At 34.1% G+C, this 24,975-nt stretch overlaps 1 protein-coding gene across 3 annotated transcripts in view; it reads left to right on the top strand.

The window, feature by feature from the left end:
• SMC5 (structural maintenance of chromosomes 5) overlaps positions 1-24,975 on the top strand; it is a 76,486-nt gene that overhangs the window by 33,631 nt on the left and 17,880 nt on the right. For all 3 annotated transcript variants that reach the window (XM_081151256.1, XM_081151255.1, XM_081151254.1), the window contains 8 exons: positions 1,834-1,988; positions 6,443-6,556; positions 13,379-13,473; positions 14,290-14,422; positions 16,850-17,023; positions 17,127-17,296; positions 19,134-19,257; positions 19,571-19,693. In XM_081151256.1, coding sequence (XP_081007382.1) covers positions 1,834-1,988; positions 6,443-6,556; positions 13,379-13,473; positions 14,290-14,422; positions 16,850-17,023; positions 17,127-17,296; positions 19,134-19,257; positions 19,571-19,693 — 1,088 coding nt within the window. The remainder of the gene's footprint in view (positions 1-1,833; positions 1,989-6,442; positions 6,557-13,378; positions 13,474-14,289; positions 14,423-16,849; positions 17,024-17,126; positions 17,297-19,133; positions 19,258-19,570; positions 19,694-24,975) is intronic.

Below are 24,975 nucleotides of genomic sequence, written 5' to 3'. Positions count from 1 at the left end.
TTTGCTTTGTTTTCTTTACAAAGTCACTCACTGTTATTTTTCAGATCAAATTTAAGCTCTTTATTCTAGCCTTTATACACTTTCCATTTACTTTCCTCCTTGAAGCCTGTCCAGTTACATCTTTGCTTTTCTTTCTTGTAGACCATGTGGATAAATCTATAGCATTATTCAAATAGAGGAGCTGTCATACTTGTTTTGCTCAGTATATATGATCAGTTTTTTTAAAAGCACCCATTTTTATATGTTTATCAAAGTACTAGATGTATATGGTTAAAAAAAAAAACTAGAACAGAAGGGAGGCCCAACCCCTTGCTAACCTCCAGAATAAGCACTTCTCTCAAGAATAAGCACTTTTAATTGTTTCAGCATCTTTTTCTAATAGTCCTTCATATATTTTCAGCATATTCTTATTTCACCATAGCTTAAATTATAAATTTTAGACACTTTTTATTGTTGACAGTATTACAGCTGACCTCCATTTCTCTTCCCCCTCACCCTCTTCCACCCAGCCCCTGCCCCACCATAGGCCTTCCCTACACTATTGTCTGTCCATGGGCTGTGCATATATGTATAGAAGTTCTTTGGTTAATAATCTGTCTCCCCACCCCCCTTCCTTCTGAGATCTGCCTATCTGTCCCATGCATCCATACCTCTGGACCTATTTTGTCTGTCAGTTTATTATGTTCATTAGATTCCACATATAAGTGAGATTGTGATATTTAGACCTCATCATTTGATATTTTGTTACTTTAGATGTGATTTCAGCTCATAATTCCCCTCCCTATTGTAATTCTTCCAATAAGATTATTATTCATTAAAATTTATTAATATTGATTATGAATAATATATCTTTTTGTCATTTAACAGTTGTCACTATTTCTTGAATGTACACCGTAAGCTAAAAATACTAGTACTCCCATGCTTTCTTTTTACTTTCTTCCCTTCTTACATTCTAAATTCTCTAATCTGTACTCTGGTTTTTATATTTTTAAGGCTGAAAACATTTTCTTGAGAACCAAAATCAAGTTCTATGTGATCTGTTTATGGGTTAATTCTAAAAGCTAGAAATATTAAATATTATTCATATTATTACAATGAAACTTGTTGACAGCAGAGCCAGGTAGTGTATTATGACCTAATTTCCTTTCATTTATAGCTTGTTTAAAGGTTGTAATTTACCTTTTTTTTAAAAAAAAAAAAAGCACCCTGTGTTTCAGCATTTCCTTACATTGAAAAAGCAAACATCTTATCAGGCGCTCTCGTGAGTTTTAGAGCCTGCATCCTGGTCCTTCCTCAGCGTTGTTTCAAGGCCTCCTACCTGAGTCACCTAGACTTTGTCTCAGATCCTTTTGTGTTGGATAAAGCTACTTCTGAATCCAATGTCTCCTGTTTTTTTCCTACATTCCTGCCTTATTTTGCTAGAGTATGTCTTCAGGTAACCTCCTAAGAAGGGGAACTTGGGAATTAATTTTAGAATCTTGGCATCCTAGAAAATATCTTTATTTCATTATTTCTTTTTCTCAATTTTGCATATTCTAAGTTAATAATTTTTCTCATAATTTTGAATGTCTATTATGATTGTCTTCTGAGTGGAAATTTAGTGTTTTCTCATTTTTTATGTGATCTATTTTTTGCAGTAGCTTAAAGGTCATTTATTTAGGTGTTTGGAAATTTGAGAATGATTTATTGAGGGTGGGTCTTTCTCACTGTACTGGGTACTTTCTGAGTGGCATTTGTAACTAGTGGATCTAAGATGTTCTTTTGTATTAATAGATTATTTTACCTAGGAAAGTTTTCAGAAAAACAATAGTTTGTTTTATTTTTCAATTTTAGGTGTGCATGAACAAATTGTACAGTTTGACAATCTTATGAACCAAAAGGAAGATAAGCTGAGACAGAGATACCGTGACACATATGATGCTGTTTTATGGCTGCGAAATAACAGAGACAAATTTAAACAAAGAGTCTATGAGCCAATAATGCTTACGGTAAAAATTTTTGTCTTGATAGCATCTGTTAGTTTTATTATTGTAATCATTATAGACTTTTGTTGTTTTAAGAATTCTTAGTCTTACTTATACCTCTGGTTTTTCATTATTAGACTTGCGGCAACTGGTATACTACTGAGTCCATACGTGAGCTTTTTAAAGGGCCCTTAATATATCAGTGAACTTTTTATAGAAAGAAATATGAAAATGGTACTTTATTGACTAAGAGTTGTGTATAAAATTAGCTTGGTTAGCTGGTTCCTTCTGGCAGTTGCTATTCTTTTAGGTCGTAGTAGCAATAGGTTAAATGCTGCCAAAGGGGTAGAAAACTGCTGTAAATAAATATGTTGATGTAAGGCACCTGACAGAACGTAGGCAAGAAAATGACTTGCTACAAAAACAGAGCATCATGGGGATTCTGAGAGTGAAACCAATAGTTTATTGACCTCATAAACATTTGCTAGCTCTTCTCGATGATCCTGGGTCATCAAGAATAGGATAAACTATGTTTAGTAAGTCATTTAATGAAGTGTGGCCATGGATTTAATAGGAAGATTTTTTTATATAATATTAAAAATAATAAGCTTGGCTACAAAAAATAAAAACCACATTCTTTGGTAATGATATATTAGATATACATATATAATATAAACTTAAAACTTAAAAATGACTTAAAGATTATTTTGGCTACATAATTTCTTATACTTTAGAAAAGAATGCAGTATAGACCCTTGCAGGATTCATGAAAAGTTCTGTTTTCCATAACTCATGGTTGGGCTATACTTTATTAAAAATAATTTCATATAGTTTTTAAAATTATATTTTATATTACATTAGCAAAATTAATATGCATAATACTGTATTCTCTTCTTGCTCAGGTATGTATTACTAGACTATTTTGGCAGATGAAGAAGGGAATATCTATTTTAGACCCAGGCACTATTATTTTGATTAATTTGGTAATGATTGGAAGAAACTATAAGAAAAATATTGTGCCTGACTGGTGTGGCTCAGTAGTTGAGTGTCAACCCATGCACCAAGAGGTTGCTGGTTCAGTTCCTGGTCAGGGAACATTCCCAGATTACAGGCTTGATCCCATTAGGAGGGCGTGCAGTAAGCAGCTGATTGATGATGTTTCTCTCATCAGTGTTCCTCTGTTTCTCCTTCTCTCTTCCTCCCTCTAAAATCAGTGAAAACATATTTAAAATATTGTGATACTTAATGTTACAATCAAGTGTAATTGTCAACACATTTTTATTAAAATGCCAACCTCAAAATAATACTTTAGAACTTCATTAGATTTTTTTATCCTCTTGTCGCTTGGTTTTTATTTTTTTATTTTTATTATTATTTTTTTAAATATGTATTGATTTCAGAGAGAGGAAGAGAGAGGGAGAGAGATAGAAATATCAATGATCAAAGTCATTTGATTGGCTGCCTCCTGCACGTCCCCCACTGGGGATTGAACCCGCAACCCGGGCATGTGCCTTGACCAGGAATCGAACCGTGATCTCCTGGATCCTAGGTCAATGCTGAACCACTGAGCTATGCCATCCAGTGGCTTAATAGTGGCCTGTTACTAAGTTGGATTACTAACTGCCATATATTATCATTTTATAAATCTTTGAGATAAAAAGATATTTCTGCTGTAGCCATCCCGAAATAACCCTTCACCTTTTCTACCACCTCCTTCCAACTGTATTCCCATACACACTTCTTCAAGATTTAGTTGAAATGCTGCCACTTTCATAGGCAAATTAACAATATGTAAACCTAAAATTTTAGTCATATAACTTCTCAATTAGCAATCTGTTTTCATAATTTATTTTTAACAGTTTCAATACAGAATTGGAGAAGCGTGCAAAGATTTTTTTTACACTTATACTCCTCACAGTAGTGCTCATAATAGCAGAATGATTAGGCAAAAGAACAGTTTTAAGATATTGCCTAGTTATGTAAATTACTCTATATCCTCATATTAGAATACTATGCAGCCATTAAAAATGTTGCTGTAGGTCTATATTTACTTACATAAAAGGACACTTGTGACATGTCAATGAATTATTAAAAAGGTTACAGAGTAGGATGTATAGAAAGATTTCATTTTTAAAAATTGTGAAATAGGATGCTGTCATTAACCACCAGATCATCTTGGAATGCTACATGCATTTCCTATGTCTGCCTGTCTTACTATTGTGACTGTGAAGATGTGGCTTTGGAGAACTTTACAAAATATTTTCTTCACCGGTCTTATGAGAAGGAACATGCTAAGAAACTGATAAATCTGCAGAGCCAACAATGTGGCCAAATCTTCCTTCTGAATATCAGGAAACCAGACCATGAATGCAGTGGGAGTATGCATTACACTTGGAAAAAAGTGCAAATCAGTCACTACTGGAAGTGAACAAACTGGCCAGTGAATGAACCCCTACTTGTGTGACTTCCTTTATAGACTTACTCCCTAAATTAGCAAGTGAAATCTATCCAAGAATTGAATGGCTATGTAACCAAGTTTCACAAGAAGGGGCCTCCAGAATCTGACATGACAGAGTATCTCTGACAAGTACATCCTGGGAGAGAATGATAATGAAAGCTAAGTTCTAGGTGGCTTATTCATAGCTATAAAAACTTTGTTTTTTCTTTCTGTAGTCATATTGGGGTTACTTTTGCTTACTCTCTGTAAGTCATAGCAGATACCCACATTCATTTGTATTGTTCCTTCTAATAATGTAATTTGGTGCCCCCCAAAATTGTGAAAAAATAGACACTAAATGTTTATAGTGTTGTATGTTCAGTGATAGTATGTCATGTGGTTTTCATTTTATTTTGTTTGCTTGTGTATCTTTCTTCATTTTTCTATACTAATTGATATTTTGTAATTTAAAATAGAGGGTAATATTGGCTGGCATTTATGTAACAAGTGCTGCACTGATTTTTTTTATTGTATCACCTCTTTTAATTCACATTTATTCCTATGAGGTATGGACTGATTTACTATACCCATTTAAAGGAGGAAGTGTAACTAAAGGTTTTAGAGATTTTAGTAGTATTTGATTAAGGTCACACACAGGATTTGAAGTGACGTGTCTCACCCCAGAGCCCTAGCTTTTAACTAGTATGCTGCCTTTTATTTCTATATAAGTTATTTGTATATAATGTATATTTATGTTGTATATATAAAACATAAATACTTTCTCTTTTATAAAGTTTTTTTGTGTGTGTTTTTTTAAAAGCTGATTTCCATCTGCTGGAACTAATCTCTCTCCCTTTAAATTTCCTAGATAACATTTTTATATACCTGTGTTATGGAGATTTTTTTGTATTCTGTTTTCAGCGTATTTATCATTTGCGATAAATAATAGATTATACTCTTGGCAACAGTTTTTCCTGACCTATGTATGTATCTTCAGTACCATTGAGACTCAGCATGTGGAAATGCCTACTTAGCTGATATTTTAAAATAAAACATTACGTTTTTATGCTCTAGTGCAGAGCTGGGGAACATCCGGCCTGCAGGCCGGATGGCCCAAGAAATCATTTGGTGTGGCCCTGCCAAGGCAACCACAGGCAGGACTCAAAATTCAATAAATCTAGGAGCTTTTTTCATAGTTAATTTTTAAATTGATGGTTTTGTATGGCCTGGGAATGATATTATTACAAGTATCCAAATAACCCTTGGGAGAAAGAAGGTTTCCCACCCTTGCTCTAGTGGTACAAACCTTGGGTTTCTCCTGAACACAGTAATAGTTACAGTTCATAGCTAGTTTTTTCGTTTGTTTCATAGTTTTATTCAGTTCATTGTGTTTTTGTACCAATTAGTTATTGCCATGTATAGTATGAATTCCTCTTGAAGATTAAGAAGAATAAAAAGGTTGGGGACAGATGAGAAATGTTTGCACTTTTAGGTTACAATCTAAGACTGTTTCAGTGTTTTCAATGAGTTGACCAGAAAGAAACTTTACTATTAGATAGTATCAAAACCACTATACATCAGGTACTATTCAAGTCTTAGTTTTTATTTTACCATGTATTGGATGTTTCTGGGTAATAAATTAGATTCAGTAGATGTTTTACAAAGCTGACCATTCAATACCAAGTTATTGTTTTTATCTTCCTTTTTCTTGGTCATCAAATTTAATCTGAGTAAATATAAGTTAAATATAATTATTTTCATTTATTTTTATTATTATTATTATTTTTTAAATATATCTTTATTGATTTCAGACAGAGGAAAGGAGAGGGGGAGAAAGAGGTAGAAACATCAATGATGAGAGAGTCATTGATGGAGCCCGCAACCCGGGCATGTGCCCTGACCGGGAATCGAACCCTGATCGCCTGGATCCTAGGTCGACGCTCAACTGCTGAGCCATGCCCGGCCGGGCAATATAATTATTTTCTAGTAATCAGTTTGGGTTTCATGAAAATCAACTTATTTTTTTCTTTGTTTTCTTTAGATCAATATGAAAGATAATAAAAATGCCAAATATATTGAAAATCATATTCCATCAAATGATTTGAGAGCCTTTGTATTTGAGAGTCAAGAAGATATGGAGGTTTTCCTCAAAGAGGCAAGTATAAAGTAACATATTTTGACTCACTTGGCAATTCTAGTGAATTTTAAAATTCAGACAAGCAAAAAGTGATGACTGATTTTACTAGTAGTAACTCTTGTGTAAGTCACTCAGTTTTGCTAATTTCTGTCCTATCTATGCTATTATTCAGAAATGAATTTGTTTTATAAGAGGAAAATCAGCCTATAATCCCTTCTGTAGCATACTATTTTGAAATTAACATTTGGAATTAATATGAAGAGTAATTTTGTGACATTGCTTAAAGAGATAGAAACAACAAAATGATAGACCTTTGGTCGTCTTTTTTTTTTTTTTTTTTTAAAGCATTTTATTCTGTTACAAAGGGATATATGGGATCTTATCAAGACCCACTATGGCTATCTTTTTTTTTCTTCTCATATATCTTTATTGATTTCAAAGAGAGGAAAGGAGAGGGGGAGAGAGAGAGAGAGAGAGAAACATCAGTGATGAGAGAGTCCCTGATCGACTGCCTCCCACTCACCCCCGATTGGGGATGGAGCCCGCAACCCGGGCATGTGCTCTGACCGGGAATCAAACCCCGATCACCTGGATCCTAGGTCGATGTTTAATCGCTGAGCCACGTCCAGCCGGGTTAGACCTTTGGTCTTGAACATCCATCATATATTGGGATGAATTTAGTTTTTCTTTGGTTGGGAAATTAATCTGGTGTTATTGTTTGTGATATAAATAAAACCGCTTTAAAAAAAAAAAAAAGAATCCTTTATCTGGCTAGAAAACACCACTGACCAAGAATCTAAGCCACTGAAAGGCAGCATGGCTTAGGAGTTGAGAGCATAGGCTCTATAGTTAGGCTGCCAGGACTTGAATTCTGGCTTTGCTACTAACTTGGGCAAGTTGCCTAAATGTTTTGTGCCTCAATTTTCTCGTCTCTAAAATGGAGATAATGCTATCTACTCTTAAGATTTTTGTGAGGATTAAATCAGTTAATAAATGAAAAAGCATTTGGATAGTGCTTGTTAGCTATTGTGTTTATTATGTGTATATTACATATCTTTTAATGTAGTATATATTGTTAGCTATGTGTGCTGTTATATATTGTCAGTAAGATTTCTTTTTCCTTATGCATACGCCTTCTACTTCTTTAAAAGCCCCAGAAAGATTAGGCTTAGTTTTTTGTTTTTTTTTAATGTTTTATTGATTTTTTAGAGAGAGTAAAGAGAGGGATAGAGAGATATAAACATCGATGAGAGAGAAAAGCATCATCGATTGGCTCCCTCCTGCACGCCCCCTATTGGGGATCGAGCCCTCAACCCAAGCATATGCCTTGACCAGAATTGAACCCTGACCTCCTGGTTCATAGATTGATACTCAACCACTGAGCCACACTGGCAAGGCTAGATTTTCTTTCATTTAAACCTTTGCTAATAAGTCTAAGTGAGGACAGAACCCTGAATCAGCTCAAGTGGGCCATTATTTCTCTGGTGCACAAGTGATTAGAAAGGATCTTCACTTTCTTTGGCTTTTACCATATTGTCCTCCATTTGGTTTGGGAGTTGGTAGGAAATGTGAATACATGGTGACTGGATAAAAAGGTTGAATGTATAAAAGTATAAAATGGACTCCAAAAAGTTAAACATTTGTATATTTTAGGACTAATTTAAGCCTAACCAGTGAGTTAGTGATCTGGTATCAGAGCTCATTGAAGAAGTAGGTTTCTTGGGTTACAAGTCTGTGATATACAGCACATTGTGAAGGGTGTTCAGTCAGGTGTTATTAGATGATTTCTGTCTTGCAAATTGCCACCTTAGCCTATACTGAGTACCTTTCTTTGCCTCAAAAACTCATGCTTCCTTAATGCTAAGGATTTGGACTGTATATTGATAATATGACATAAGTTCCTGAAAATTTAACCTTAATTAACAGCACAAGAGAAAAAAAATAAACTTTCCAAAGGGTTACATTAATAGAACCAGAACTTCCTCTTACATGTATGACTTTTTATGTATTTTACATTGTGAAATTTGTTGTATGTAACCTTCTGTAGTTACATGTACTGGAATACATTTCTCATCCTTTTAGTAACTTACAAACCATCTTCACAGTTTTTGCCATTTCATATACTACTGTGCACTACCATCACAATTTTTAGTGCTTTTATTTAATTTAGAGCAGAGGAAGGGAGAGGGAGCAAGAAAGACGGATGTGATAGCAAGACATTAATCAGCTGCCTCCTACATGCTCCCTACCAAGGATTGAACCCACAAACTGGGCATGTGCCATGACCAGGAGTTGAACCGGCAACCTTTCAGTGCAATGGACAACATTCAACCAACTGAGCTACACAGGACAGGGCTAAATCACTTCACTTTTTATTACTCAAACAAAATATTCTGAAAGGAAGTTTTAATATCACTGCAAAATTAGAAAGCAATTTGCATAACAATAAAGATAAAAACAATGTTAATAAATCCCAGATCTGTACTGTTGCTTACTAAAAGCAGACTACATGAATTTTTTTAAAAAAGGAGATGAGTTATACAGCAACTTCCTTGATGTGGTTAGAAATATTGAAAGGGAATTGAAAAGGAAATTATTTTCTCATTGTATAATTCAGTTTTATTTAGGATAACCACTAAAACAATACATTTTACAAACATAAATGAGCCCTACATGCTAGTGTCATAGATAGATTGATTCATGGCCAGTATTTTTTCATCAATATTGTTTAATCTATACCTTCACTATTTTTTTTAACAACTTTTTATTTTGATATAACTTTAAACTTACAGAAAAGATGCAAGAGTATACATGGAAATTCTATATACCTTCTGCCCAGATTCACTGTTTACATTATGTCCTATTTGCTTTATTATTTCTCCATTGCAAAATATTCGGTTTTGCTATAACCCAGTATATACGTTCCTAAAAATCACTGTGCCATGCAAAATTATACAGTAGAAACCCATCAGGCCCTTGGGGGGAAAAAAATGATAGCATAGTTTTACTCATTTTAAATTGTCAAGCAGTATACAAATACAATAAATATGGTACTTTGTTTTTAGAAAGACTTGAAGTTGACTTGTGGAAGCAGGCATTGGAAGAGTTCAGTTTGTGAATTGTGTTTGTGTAATGGGTCAAACAATTGAAAGCACTTATCTGAAATTGGATAGAAACCTGCAACACCAAATGTGGTTGGATGTGGCTCATAACACATGTTGTGACCTGAGGTAGCTGGTAGATGTTTGAGAAGAGTGTATGTGTGTATTTGTGCACAAATTACATGTATTTCTACGCAGCTCAGTTCAGATGAGTGCAGTTTCCTGCATTCACCTAGAGAAAACCTCGTGTTTCTTGTAGATATAATTGCACATAAGCAGATGTGAAATTCCTGTATTGCTTTCCTAATATATCAATTGCTTGGAACAAATTTGTCTTCAAAACAAGTATTATACAAAACTATTCTTCTTTTTGTAGTGTGTGGAGATACTTTGAAACTGTTTTATCCTATTCTTCATGAAACTAAATTTAAGAATCAGTGATTCTAAGTCATTTTTTTCCATATTTATTAGCAGCATTCTGTGAGGAAGAGCTTTTTCTTCTCTATTTATTTACTTATGTCATATAAACTCATGCAATTTTATTTTTTATGGATGATAATCCATTACTAATCATTATTTTAATGCTTACATTGTCCCAGATTTGGCCAGTGAGACCTCAAGTTGACTCCTGTGTTCTGTTGATGTGTTGCGATCCTATTTTGAGCACTACTTACTTTTTGGCAGAACAAGATGTTGACTCATCTTGAGCTTACTCAGTCTGGGCCTTACCATCAGCCATTTTCCTAAAGAACCTTACTTCCTTTTAGTAACCAAGATCTCTGTACTAGATGTGTTTGTTTATTGCTGCTAGTATCTCATTTCTTCTAAGTCCTTGCATGCAAACCCTTATATCTATATTTATTTCTATATTTAAGCATTAGTGCACCATGAGTTTACACTGATACTTCCCTTTGTAATGCAACACAACAGGGTACCTTCTAGTCTTTCTCCTTTGCATACTTGTAATTTACTTTTGTAGCAGTGAAAAACTTAACCCCCTATCATAAATATATTTATTCATTTGTTCAAGTCTAGAATTCTGTGAAAGTAGTCTTAAGAATTGCTAATCTGTGCCACCATGAAATTTTTCAATTTCACCATCCCATCATGTCTCCATTAATTTCTCTCAGCATTGTTTTGTCTTTCTCAGCACGAAAGTCTTGGTCAGCTTTTGTTACATGTGTTCCTAAGTATTTTATGGTTTTCTGACACTATTAAAAAATGGATTTCTAAATTTCATTTTCCAGTTGTTCATTGTTAGTGCATAGACATATAATTTTTTTTTTTACATTGATTGACCTTGTATCCTGTGACACTGTTGAATTCATTTATTGAACTCTAGTAGTAGCCTTGTAGATTCCATTGGGTTGTCTACGTAGAAAGTCTTATCTTTACAAATGGATCTTTTTACCTGTTTTTGTTCAGTCTTTTACTTTTTAAAATTAAATTTATTGGAGTAACATTGGTTACAGTTCTTTATACTCATCTGTATATTGCACTGTGTGCTCACCACTCAAAGTCTAGTGTCCTGCAGTCACCATACATTTTACCCTCTTCTTTGAAAAATGCCATTGGAATTTTATAGGGCTTGCATTAAATTTTTATATTACTTTAGGTAATAAGGCTGTTTGTTATTTCTTCCAGTGCATGAGTACAAAATATCTTTCCATTTCTTTGTGTTCTTGTCAGTTTCTTTTCAACAACGTCTTGTAATTTTCAGTGTATAGGTCCTTCACTTCTTTGTTAAATTTATTCTTAAGTATTTCATCCCTTTTGTTGCAATTGCAAATGGAATTGTTTTCTTCATTTCTTTTTCTGATATTTCATTATTGTTAGGGACACAACAGGAACACAACAGATTTTCACACATTGATTTTTGTATCCTGTAACTTTTTACTGTGTTTGTTTATTGTTAACAATAATCTCTTGGTGGAGTCTTTAGGGTTTTCTATGTATAGAATCATGTCATCTGCAAATAGTGAAGTTTTCTTCTTTATTCACAATTGTACTCCTTTTATTTTTTTTCTCTTGTCTGACTGCTCTGGCTAGAACTTCTATAGTACTATGTTGAATATCAGTGGTGAGAGTGGGCATCTTTGCCTTGTTCCTGATCTTAGAGGAAAAGCTTTGTTTTTCATCATTAATTATGATACTGGCTGAGGGTTTTTCATATTTGACCTGTAAAAAATATGTATTTTTATTGATCTCAGAGAGAGAGAGGGGGGAGAAGGAGGGAGAGGGGGAGAGAAACATCAATGATGAGAGTCATTGATGGGCTGCCTCCTACACGCCCCCAACTGAGGATCAAGCCCACAACCTGGGCATGTGCCCCGACTGGGAATTGAACTATGATCTCCTGAATCCTAGGTCAATGCTCAACTACTGAGCCATGCCCGGCTGGGCGAGGTACTTTTCTTCTGTACCCATTTTATTTAGTGCTTAATCATAAGTGGATGTTGTATCTTGTCAGATGCTTTTTCTGTATCTATTGATATATGATTTTTATAATTTTGTTAAGGTGTATCACATTCATTTGCAAATGTTGAACCATCCTTTCATTCCTGGAATGAACCCCACTTGATTGTGATGTGCTATCTTTTTAATGTATTCTTGTATTAGATTTGTAAGTATTTTGTTGAGGATTTTTGCTTCTATGATCATCAAAGATATTGGCCTGTAATTTTGTGTGTGTGTGTTGTCCTTGCCTGGCTTTGGTATCGGTAATGTAGACCTCATTAAATGAGTTAGGGAACATTCTCTCTTTAATTTTTTGGAAGAGTTTGAGGATGACAGGTATTAAATCTTCTTTGAATGTTTGGTAGAATTCCCCAGTGAAGCCATCTGGTCCTGGAATTCTTTTACTACATTGTGCTTCACTACATTGTCTAGTGCCTCAGGACAGTGTTGAAGAGAAATGGTAAAATTAGACATCCTTGCTTGTTCCCAGACTTAATGGTAAAACACAGAGTGCTTTCCCTCTAAGTACTATGTCTGCTGTACATTTATCATAGATGCCCTTTATCAAGTTTGAAGAAGTTTCTTTCTAGTCCTAGTTTAAATATTTTTACCATGAATGGATATTGAATTTTGTCAAGCGTTCTTTCTCCATCTACTGAGATGATCATATGGCTTTTGTACTTAGTATTCTATTAATACAATAAATTAGATTGGTTGATTCTTGTATATGCCTTCACCAGGGATAGAACCCACAACCTTGGTGTATGGGGACAGCGATCTATTCACCCCAGCCAGGGCAGACTGGTTGATTTTTTAATGCTACATCAACCTTACATCCTGGGATAAAACACTTGGTCATGTATACTGTTCATACACTGCTGGATTCTGTTTACTACTATTTTGTTAAGGATTTTTGCATGTATATTTAGGAGGGGTATTGTAATGTTTTTGTCAGGTTTTGTAATCAAGATTATGCTGGTATCATAAAATGACTTGAAAAATGTTCTGTCCTCTTTTCTGAAAGAGTGCTGGTATCATTGCTTTCTTAACTGTTTCATAGAATTTATCAGTGAAAATGATAAAAGAAATGAACTCTTTTTGTAAGAACACATAACTACAATATCAGTATCATACTAAAAATTTTTATTGTAAGTACCATTAAATATTCTGTCATTGTTCGAATTGCTTATCATCACAGGAATGCCAGAAGGAATATGGTAACTAAAAATAATATTAATTGAGAGTAGATGGTAATTTAAATATTTTCTTTTTTTATATTTAGGTTCGTGACAATAAGAAATTGAGAGTGAATGCTGTTATTGCTCCCAGGAATTCATATGCAGATAGAGCACCTTCAAGATCTCTAAATGAACTAAAGTAAGTCTTGAAAATATTGAGTAGTCATTTACCTGTTTAATATATTTTAATTATCTTTTTGTTACATAAATGTTTGTTATAGGCAGTATTATTTCCTTTTAGGATCTCTACTTAAGTGCAAAATAAGGAAAAATCTAGGCCCAGGAACAGACTATGGTATAGTTAGTATATTATGGTGATGTTTTAAGTCATTGGAATAATATTGGACTATTTAATTAAAAATCCCACCCAGCCAGGCATGGCTCCAGGATCCAGGAGACAGTTTGGTTCCCAGTCAGGGCACATGCCTGGGCTGTGGGTTTGATCCCCAGTCAGGGGCGTGCAGGAGGCAGCCAGTCAGTGACTCTCTCATCATTGATGTTTCTCTCTCTCTCTACCCCTCTTCTTTCCTCTCTCTGGAATCAATAAAAGGTATATTTTAAAAAACAAACCAAAACATTTGGTTAATTATTGGGAAAACAAATTGATAAATCATCACTTAATAATGCAAAAATAATTTCCAGAGGACTAAATGGAAAAATTGCAATTATAAAACAGCTATCAGTAAATACTTTAACTCTGCATGTAAGTTGACATTCTAAATATAAAAGCAATGGAAGAAATGACAAAAGAACAGATTAATAGCTTATAATCATAAATACATAAAAATTAAACCTTGACAAGGAAATAAATTTCAATATTAATCATTTAATCTTAAGTAATTTTAAAATATACCAAAAAAATACTTTTTCTTATTTTATTGGCCACTTGTCAACCATCAGATTTTTTAAAATGGTATTTTAAGAAGAAAAATCTAATAGATGCTTTTCCTTTCAGACAATATGGATTTTTCTCTTACTTGCGAGAGTTATTTGATGCACCTGCTCCTGTCATGAGTTACCTTTGCAGCCAGTACCATATTCATGAAGTTCCAGTAGGAACTGAAAGAACCAGAGAAAGAATTGAACGGGTAAGAAAGTACTAAATCAGTAGTTTTTTAAAAAATTCCTTAGCTTATAATTAGGAAAAAATAAGAAATTTAAAGAAGCTTATCATTCTGTTGTTTTTAACCACATAGAAATTATCTTTGTATTTGGTTTTTCTAATATAAAACAGTGACTGTTGACTAATACTTTATGACAGGAGTGATGTGGAGTTACCTAGAGTAAATAAATACTAACACCTATAGGATAACTGAAAAAGTTAAAATCTGAAAAGAAATACCTGGCACTCTTACCTGATTGTGCCTTGCTTGACAGAGACCTGCATTTAAACATTACATTAATGGTTTAATCATTTAAATTCTTGTATTCTAGATTATCTTTCAGATACATACTTCAGGATGGTAGGCTGCGATATAAAAATGTTTTTTTAAAACCTCCCCTTCTTAAAGCTTCCACTTAAGATTACCTCATATCAGTGACCATCCTTAATAGGATCTCATTTTCCTGACTCAGTATATTCAGCTCCTTTTTATTTTTAACTAACTGAAATTTATTTATTTGGGTAATATTGGTTAATAAGATCGTACAGGTTTCTCAAGGAACTATAGTTCCTATATTCTGCTAACTGCTTAGAATTGTCTTCTTACAAGTAATCTCCAAGGCTCCAAACCACATTTGTTTGTATCACAGGCAGAAACAGGGAAGAAATCTCTTCTAAAACATGTTTTTCCATAATACCAAGTGGCCCTATTAATACCATTTGTAAGCATCTAGGACTCAATTACAGACCTAACTTGTTATTTATAATATCGAATTTATTAGAAATGTGTTTAAAATTTTTAACAACCAGTTTATAGTTATCCCAGTGTACCTCTCTTTGTTCTTAATTCTATGGTGTTTAGAAAAAAGGACAAGACCACATGCATAGACCAAACCAATTTCTGTTGTAACTTTAGGTACAGGTAGGCCTATCTGAAGGTGAGGGTAGTAGTAGTACTTTACTATTCCAAAAAATCTATAGAAAGTTTGGTAAGGGCTTTCATAATTTTTACTTTGGAGCAGAAAAGAATGGTTACTGCACTTGGGAAATCCTTTTGCTTTTTGAACAGTGCTTCAAGTTGAATTATTTTTATATACTTAAATTATTTTAATATTTTAACATTTTGTTTACATCACCTAGAGAGCTGTTTTACTAGAGAAATGGCGTTGGAATTCAAATAATTGACAGTAAAATTAATTCTTATGTTCCCCTTCATATCTTTTCAAATATTTTTCATTAACCTTAATCTGTTATATAGGTGATGGTATTTTTAAAATCCTTGAACACATTGATTGTTTCTTATACTTTATTGTTTCAGTGTCCAACTCAGTGCTATATTGTATATAAATTATGATGAGATGCTTCTCAGACCTGTGAATATACAGTAAAGCCAAGTCAGGAAGTATTTCAGACACTTGGTAAAGTCCCTGACATTGTCTTAACTATCTTTCAGAAGATATAAAACTTTGTTGAGGAAACTTCCTGTCTTTGTATCTGCAATCCTTTTTCATGTCTAGATAATGACAATAACAGCTATATTTCTTCCTTAGACTTAATTATAACCTATTTATGGAATTGTTCTTTCACTCATTTCTAAGATTCTCCCCTTTGGTTAAATTGTCTGCTGACACTCTTGATGTCCTTTTTGATGGGAATACCTTTTCCTCACCATCTCTGTCAATTCAGATTCCATTTAAAGCTTATTTTCATGAAACTTGGGTAACCTCTTCTAGGCTTTCCCTTATTCCAAATTATTGAGCATTTAGGGTGCTTAAATATGTCTTCTCTCCTCACTTAGTCTATAAACTTCTGGAGAGTAACAAGCCATAAGAGTATTGGTAATAAGTTTTTAGAGATTAGAAGAAACTGTGTTATAGCAGCTTATTCTTTATTAGATCAGTTTCTGTATATTTATAATGTCATGGTGTTTAGAATGTACTTTATGAAGCTCCTTGTGTAAGTTCTTGAGAGTAAAGATCCCCCCAAAATGCAAAAAAAGGTCTCTGAAATCCTTGAAAAGTATTTTTTGTTTCCATTAAGTATTCTCTCAAATATATAGGAATTGAATATAAGATTATGTATCTTTGAACAGTATCACTGAGGGGAAGGGAGAGTAAATGACTTACCTGAAATAACACAGTTCAGTGTATGGGTACCTGAGTCCTGGTATCTTTTCTGTAGATACAACAATGCTCCAAAAGTACACTTAGTTGGGAGAGATTGTATAGCAAACTATAATGTAGCTAACTTTGCTAGTTTTGGTTTTCTCTTAATTTTCTTAATGTTATCTAAAATAATCTAAAATGTATCAGCCACTTTTTTAGAGATGATGTTTTTGATATAAAATTAATTTGATCTGTATTTTTAATTTAGTCCTTTTAAATATAGCACTGATACTTATTTTACATTGTAGGTAATTCAAGAAACCCGATTAAAACAAATGTATACAGCAGAAGAAAAGTATGTGGTGAAAACTTCTTTTTATTCAAATAAAGTTATTTCTAGTAACACATCCCTAAAAGTAGCCCAGTTTCTCACAGTCACTGTGGATCTAGAGCAAAGAAGACACCTAGAAGAACATCTAAAGGTTGGTTTTTTAAATTTAAGGATTAGAAAAAAATATTAACTGGATTTATAATTCTTTAACTAGGACTCTTTAAAATATATTAACAGTTTTGAATGTCCCATAGGAAATTAACAGAAAATTGCAAGCAGTGGAATCAGGGTTGATTGCCTTACGTGAGAGAACTAAACATCTAGAACACAAAGATAATGAACTTAGACAAAAGAAGAAGGAGCTTCTTGAAAGAAAAAACAAGAAAAGACAACTGGAACAAAAAATTAGTTCCAAACAAGGAAGGTATTTTGTATCCAATTTCACGGGGTGTGGCTTGGGGGCACAAAGCAGTATGGGGATATTACTAGTTTACCCTGGAGTGATACCATAATTCCCATAAGTACATTTTTTAATTTCTTTCTCAGACTTTAATCCTACTACCAGGGGAAGTAAATATTGTCCTTAGTTTTTTCCCTTATCGTACTATGTCGTAGCTCAGATCTTTTTGTTGCTCGTTTTTGCTTCTTGGCTATAGAATAAAGATACAGATATTAATGATGAAATCAGCTTTTAATAATAAATGACAGCTCACTGCCTTGAGTCAGGTATATATGTTTACCTTGACCTAATATAGTATGTGTTTCTAAATACATTCATAAATTGAATCATATTTGAGATTTTTTCTTTAAGCTTTTTTCAACTTTAACCCTTTGCTTCATTCCTGTCTTCAGTCACCTGTAAACACTTAACCTTTACTCTGCAGCTGCTATATTGGACTGTTGTATTGTCTATAACTAAACTTTCTCCTCAGAAAGTAATGTTGATTCTTGTAGTGAAATGACTTTCCATACCCATTACTAGCCTGCTGTCTCATACGTAGTTACGTACTTTGGCATACTACAGTGGTGACCTGGGTAGTGGTTTGTCCCTGGCCAGTCCCCGCTCCGTTCAGTGCCTCCAGAATACTGTAGTTAAATTTATCTTTTCACGTCTCTACTCCCATTTAAGAATATCTGTTGTGGTTTCTTGCCATTACTACATGAAATTTACTTAAATACTGCTGTCCCTTAGACTGGCTTTCAAGTTTTTCAAAATCTTGTTTCACTCTCCCCATTCTGACTCATCCCCCTCCCCTCCCAGCACTCTCCTCCGCACCCTCAGGTCTCTCTGACTCCACTGAACTCATTCTGGTTTGTTACTGCTTCCATCTTTTGTTCTTGCCTCATTCCCTAATGGCAACATAGGGTAGGGCAAGGAATTTAGACTTGGGTGCCAGATGCATCGCACCACTAATATCTGTGACTTAATAGTTAACTTAATTAACTTCTGAGCTTTCAATTCTTCATCTTAAAGAGCAAAGTATTAACTTTTAGGATTGTTGTATTATGTTTTCATTAGGGTTTTTTTTTAACCTATTCATCATAATCCCCTTCCCCTCCCCCAATTAAGCTCCTTAAGGGAAGGGACTGTGTTTACAAACAATATTAAAAACAAGAATAACAACTAATATGTATCAGTCAGTTATGGGCCAGGCACTGTACTAAGTGTGTTACATAGTTTACATCTTTACCACAGTCCTATAGGAGGGGGGGTACTATTATGATTTTTAATTTTTAGATGATGAAACTGAAGCCCAGAAGAGTAACTTGTCCAGTTATACAGCTCATTAGTGGCAAGGAGCAAATTCAGATCCGTCTTTGTGACTCGAGATCCTGTACCGTTAGCACTAGCATTACCTAGATTACACTGGACACATAATACAGGGTATGGTAAAAGTAAGTTTACAGTTGTATGTGAAACTGTTTATTATTGAATTATCCTTTATTAATTATTGAATTATTTTCCATACAAACAGCTGTAAACTGTTTTTGCCCCACCCTGTATATATCTCAACAAATACTTTTATATTGCATTATTTTCCATACAAACTGCTGTAAACTGCTTTTGCCTCACCCTGTATATATCTCAACAAATACTTTATCCTGAACAGTTGTATAAAATGATTGTTTAATCTAGAAGCTAGTGGTTTAGACATCTGGGTAGCATTGCTAAATAGCTCATAAAACAGCAGGGGACCTAGATTTTGGGCTCAGTCCTTGTGTATTACTTTGATTTCTACATCATTATACGTTTCATACAGTTTAAAGCTGATGGAACAGGATACTTGCAATCTTGAAGAGGAAGAGCGAAAAGCAAGTACCAGAATCAAAGAAATAAATGTTCAAAAAGCAAAACTTGTTACCGAATTAACAAACCTAATAAAGGTAAGGCATTTTCTTAATTTTAGTCATTTTTTTATAGCAGGTAGATAAGACAGTAAAATCTTAGTGAGAGATTTTTAGCAATAATTTTAACTTTCTTTATTTGACATTTTTCATTATAGGTCAATAAGTTAGTTAATAGCACCCAGGCTAAATTATAAATACACAGGAAAACTTAAAAATTCTCTTGTAAAAATAGTTATAAAAATTATTTGAGAAAGTCACATTAGATGAAAAGTTTTTTACGGTTTATAATTTTGCAATAAAGAAAAACAGTACAATAATAAAACAAACTCTTATGGGTTTTTGTTCCTAGATTTGCACTTCTTTGCATATACAAAAAGTAGATTTAATTCTTCAAAATACTACAGTGATCTCTGAGAAGAACAAATTAGAATCAGATTATATGGCTACATCATCACAACTACGTCTCAAAGAGGTAAAAGTTTTGCTTTTATTTTTTTATTTTGGGGTTCTAGCTTCAGACCTGTTTGAAAACAATATATATCAATATTTCAGTATGCAGTTTGTGTGTTTAATTTACAAATTTGATGCATTCTGCTGATACAGAAGCAATATTTGAAATACTTTGTACTATGCGTTTTGTTATTTGATTGTGGTAGGGGGTGGTGATAATCATAAAAGAGAAATCAGAATATCTGATTTAGTCACTTGAAAACTGAAGTCTCCTGTCTCCTTTCTTATTAAATTATAAATTATAGTCATGACTATTAGGAAGCAGCAACTAATAGCTTTAATTGCAGTTTGCACGTTTCATATAGTACACTGCAGAGGAGTTCTAATCAATACTAAGAGTGGTAGTATATAACCTTGGCAATTTAATCTCCTGTAACTGTGAAGTGATGATAAAAATTGAAATAGTATATTGCATTTCCTCCCCTGCACGCTAAGTTAACTTAAGGAAAAGCTGGTGACAAAATGATAGTGACCTGGCATGGTTTTTGAGCCTCCAGTCCATATACCAACAAACCCAAGTTTCAGGGTATCCCTGTTATTTGGTGTACTACATTTTATTCTCATATTAACCACCCAGAGTTGCCATCAGAATGTATAAATTATGGGCACAGTCCCCAACAAGGTTGCCCTTACTTTACAAACCAGCTGCAAGTTCAGGGGTCCTTGGGCAACTTGCAGTTCTGACCAACTGGCTACAAATTGGAGTGTTCTCATGACCTCAGTTTCAATAGTTCACTAGAATGACTCACAGAACTCAAGAAAATGTCATACTTATGATTATAGTTTTATTATGAAGAACACAAATTACTACTAGTCAAACGAAGAGACATACGGGATGAGACAGACTTAGCAAAAGCTAAATAAAACTATAATGAACCTTTTATTTCCCCTCACCTGAAGATATGTTTACTGATTTTTTTGAGAGAAAAATCTGTCAGTTGCCCCCCATACTCACCCTACCTGGGGATTAAACCCACAACCTGGGTATGTGCCCTGACCAGGAATCCACGGCCTGTTGGTGTGTGGGTCATTGCGCCAACCAGCGGAGCCACCCGGCCAGGCCTCTAACTGTGTTTTAACTTCGCAGTATAACCTCACAAAGAAAAGGTATTTTAATCGACTTAAAACACAGAAATTTGATATTAAGGACAAAAGGAACTATTAAAAAATCTTGTACTGTTTTCAGTTATGTAATATTTATAATATTATTCTGAAAATACTATGTTTTAGGATAAAGTAAATAAGGGATTATGTTACTGTCAATAGGATTTTCAGCATAAGAGAATAGAGATTCAGATAAAACGAAGTATTAAAAACCTTGAGATATTTAAGTTGAATTAATGAACTCAGTATATTTTCTCCAAAAGAAAAAAAAATTTCCTAGATCTGTCTATTGAAAAGACCCAGATTTGGGCCTCTGAGTACCGTTCGACACAAAAATCGGCCATTGGAGAAATGTATGAGATTAACCTCAACTGTATTGTCGTACCAGAAAGCAGAGAAGTTATTAAAGATGACTTGACTTGGGAGCTAACAATGAAGAATCTCCTACTGGCCATAGATGAAGAGATAATAGATTGAAACACTTCAAAATCTGTGAATTCATAATACTTTTAAAAAATAATATTGTTTACCCTTTGGAGGATATTAGGGAGCTAGCTCATTTTGAAAAATGGCAAAGGAAGAATTAGCATTCATCCTTCCTTTCCAGTGTGAAAGGAAGACAAACAGCTGCGAGTGATGATGGGAACAAAAGTGATGAGAAGTTTCTCTTTACCAGAAGTAAATTACGAAAGGAAATTTCTCTTTATAGAAGCAATTTAGATAATAAATGCAGAAGGAATTGTCGTATTAGACTGTTACTACTTTGTAGCTGGTCTGCTAACATGACAAAAAAGATAGCCAGATATTTATGTGTATCCCCTTGGAAGGACACAACACCACCTATGAATTAATATTGTGAAAAATTAAATGTCATTTTGATTAAGCCTCTAGAACAGGGTTTCTCAGCCTCAGCATGGTAAACATTTTGGACTAGGTAATTCTTTTTGTGGGGGGTCTTTTTAGCATTGTAAGATGTTTAGCAGTATCCCTGATCTCTACTTGCTAGATGCCAGTAATACTCCCTCAAACCCCAGTTATGACAGTTAAAAATGTCTCCAGATATTGCCAGATGTACCCTGGGGAACAAATATACCCCCATTTCAGATCCACTGCTGTAAAACTACCAGTTTCCAGGAAATATAGTGAATTTAGCAAGGTTGCAGAATTTAAGTTTAGTGTACAGAAATCATTTGTGGCTCCATATATTAGCAACTAATAATTGGAAATTATAATTTAAAAAATAATACTGTATATTAATTGCATCAAAAATATGAAGTACTTAAGGACATATTTACAAGAACTGTATACTGAAAACTATAAAACTGTGTTGACAAGTTAAAATAGGACTTAAGTAAATGGAGAGATTGATTGTGATCATAGATCAAAGATTCGGGATTTGTTCAAATGTCAATTCTCCCCTAAATCTACAGATTCATTACAATTCCCAGCAGGGATTTTAGTTTTTAGAAAATTGCAAACTCATTCTAAAATGCAGTGGACTTAGAGAAAAACTGAAAAAGCAATTTGAATGGCACCACCTAATTTTAAGACTTATTATAAAACTACAATAGTGAAGGCATTATTATATTGCTATAAAATAGATATGGGAAAGAGTAGAGAATCCAGAGATAGATTCAAATATATACAGTCAGTTGTTGTTTTGCAAAGATACCAAGACAATTCAATGGAGAAAGAATAATTAACAAATGGTGCTGAATATGCAAAAAGTGAAACATAACCCTTACCTTATACCATGTTTATACAAATGGGTCATAGACTTAAATGTAAGAACTAAATCTATAAAACTTGAAGAAAACATAAGAGAAAATCTTAAGTGACCTAAGATTTGGCAAAATAGAACACAAAAGGCATCTGCGGTTGTACTCTATAAAAATTTAAAACTTGATCTTCAATAGGTGCCGTTAAGAAAAGGCAGGCTACTGATTGGGAGAATATATTTGCAAAACATACACCTGACAAAGGACTTGTATCTAGGTGAAGAGCTATTACTATGGGCTAAATCTATCCTAAGATCTGTTTATGTAAAGTTTCCGGCAAGCTAAGAATAGTTTTGACGTTTTTAAAGGGTTAAAACTGAAGATTATGTGATAGGCTATATGCAGACTTCAAAACCTAAACTATTTCCTTACTGGCTCTGTATAGAAAAAGTTTGCTAACCTCTGATGGATACTATAAAAAGAACTCTGCCCTGGCTGGTGTGGCCTCAGTAGTTAGAGCATCGGCCAGGTCAAGGGCACATACCTAGGTTGCAGGTTTGATGCATGCAGTAGGCAGCCAATCGATGTGTCTCTCTTACATCGATGTTTCTCTTCTCTCTCTCTCTCTCGTCCTCCCTCCCCCCCCACATTCTAAAAATCAATGGAAAAAATATCCTCAGGTGAGGATTAATAAAACAAAAAGAGAACTCTTACATTTATCAATACAAAGAAAACAGTAACCCAATTCAAAAAATGGGCAAAAGATTTAAGCATACACTTCACTAAAGAAAGTATACAGTTAGCAAATAAGCACATGAAAAGATTCCCAATCTTATTAGTTAGTGGGAAGTGTGAATTAAAGCCATAATGAGCTAACACCACAGACCCACTAGAATGACTAAAATTTTAAGACTGAGCATACTAAAGTGCTGGTGGTGATGTGCAGCAGCTGGAACTTGCATATATTACTGGTAGAGATTTAAAGGGTATAATCACTTTGTAAAACCATTTGAGAGATTCTTAAATGCTAAACATATACCTGCCATATAATCCAGCCAGTCCTCTCCTAGTGTTTACCCAAGAGAAATGAGAGCATATGTCCATGAGAGACTGGTACATGAATAGAGCAAACAAATTACAGTATATCCACAATGGACTATTACTCAGCCATAAAAAGGAGTGAATTACTGATACATAAAACGTGATGGATTTCAATTATGCTTAGTGAAAGAAGCCAGTCTAAAAAACTAGATGATTCCATTTATATGAAATTCTACAAACTGCAATGCCTAGTGACAGAAATAAATCAGTGGTTGCCTGGGGAAGGTACAGTGGGATGGATTACAGAGAGGTATAAAGCTGCTGAAGGTGATAGATATGTTCATTATCATGGTGGTGATGGTTCCACTGATGTACATGTCAAAACTCAGCAAGTTGTACACTTTAAAATGTACAGTTTATTCATCAATTATACTTCAAAACTGGAAAAATGTTAAGAAAAACTTAACATTAGGATTTTTATTTGTTTCATTGAGGTCTTTTATATTTCTAAGTATGAAATTTTAATTGTATATAAGAGTAGGAAGAGTAACAATATCCACGTGTCCACTATTCCTGTTAAACAAATGTTACATTTTGCCATATTTGTTGCAGATTTTTAAAACTTTTCATGTATTCGAAGTCCCCTTGTACCCTTCCCCACCCATTCTTCTACTTTCTCAGATTCCACTCCTCTCTGGCAGTAGTCTGTATATGATTCACTTTACACTTAACTTTTCGCAAACGTACCTGTTGTGTAAAAGTGAACTTACAGCAGTATCTTTTTGTGGAAAGATAGGTTAAACACATAGGACTGTACAGATGAATGGAAAGAGTAAATGAAAGTGGAATAGGAGCTTCATTATTCTGAAGCCAGCTTTTTCAGACTCTCTGGCTTCCTGAAAAAGCTTATGGCTAGAAGAAACTGGAGCAAAAAATGAGAATTTTGCTAGCAAATAAGCATCTTAGAGTAGGCAAACACAAACACATTTAGGTCAGGTTTGATGTGCTAGAATTAGTTCACTTTGAGCAAAGCCAGAGGCTTGGGAAATGGAAAAGTTCCTTCCCTCATTAAAAAAAAAAAAAAGGCAGGGGGGCAGTAGGAGTAGCAGTAGTCATTCTGAATACATATATAGAGGGGATACAGCAAATAAAAGAAACCAAAGCTATAGTACCCAAACTGGAAGGGGGCAGGGGGAGGGTGGGCTAGATATGAAACTACCTACCAAAGGAGGGCCTCATCAGTGTTCATTTCATGGGAGTGTGGAGGAAGTCATCTGCCCATCGTGTGTTCTGTTGGTAAAGATTTGTAGAGCCCATGCTTGATTTATTGAGCCTATGAACCTAGTTGTTCAGTAAGAAGAGATTTCATGAAGAAATTGAC

This window comes from Miniopterus schreibersii, assembly GCF_964146895.1.
Source record: "Miniopterus schreibersii genome assembly, chromosome: 11".
NCBI lineage: Eukaryota > Metazoa > Chordata > Mammalia > Chiroptera > Miniopteridae > Miniopterus > Miniopterus schreibersii.
Note: the sequence above shows the minus strand (reverse complement) of the source record. Positions and strands in the feature narration are given on the sequence as shown.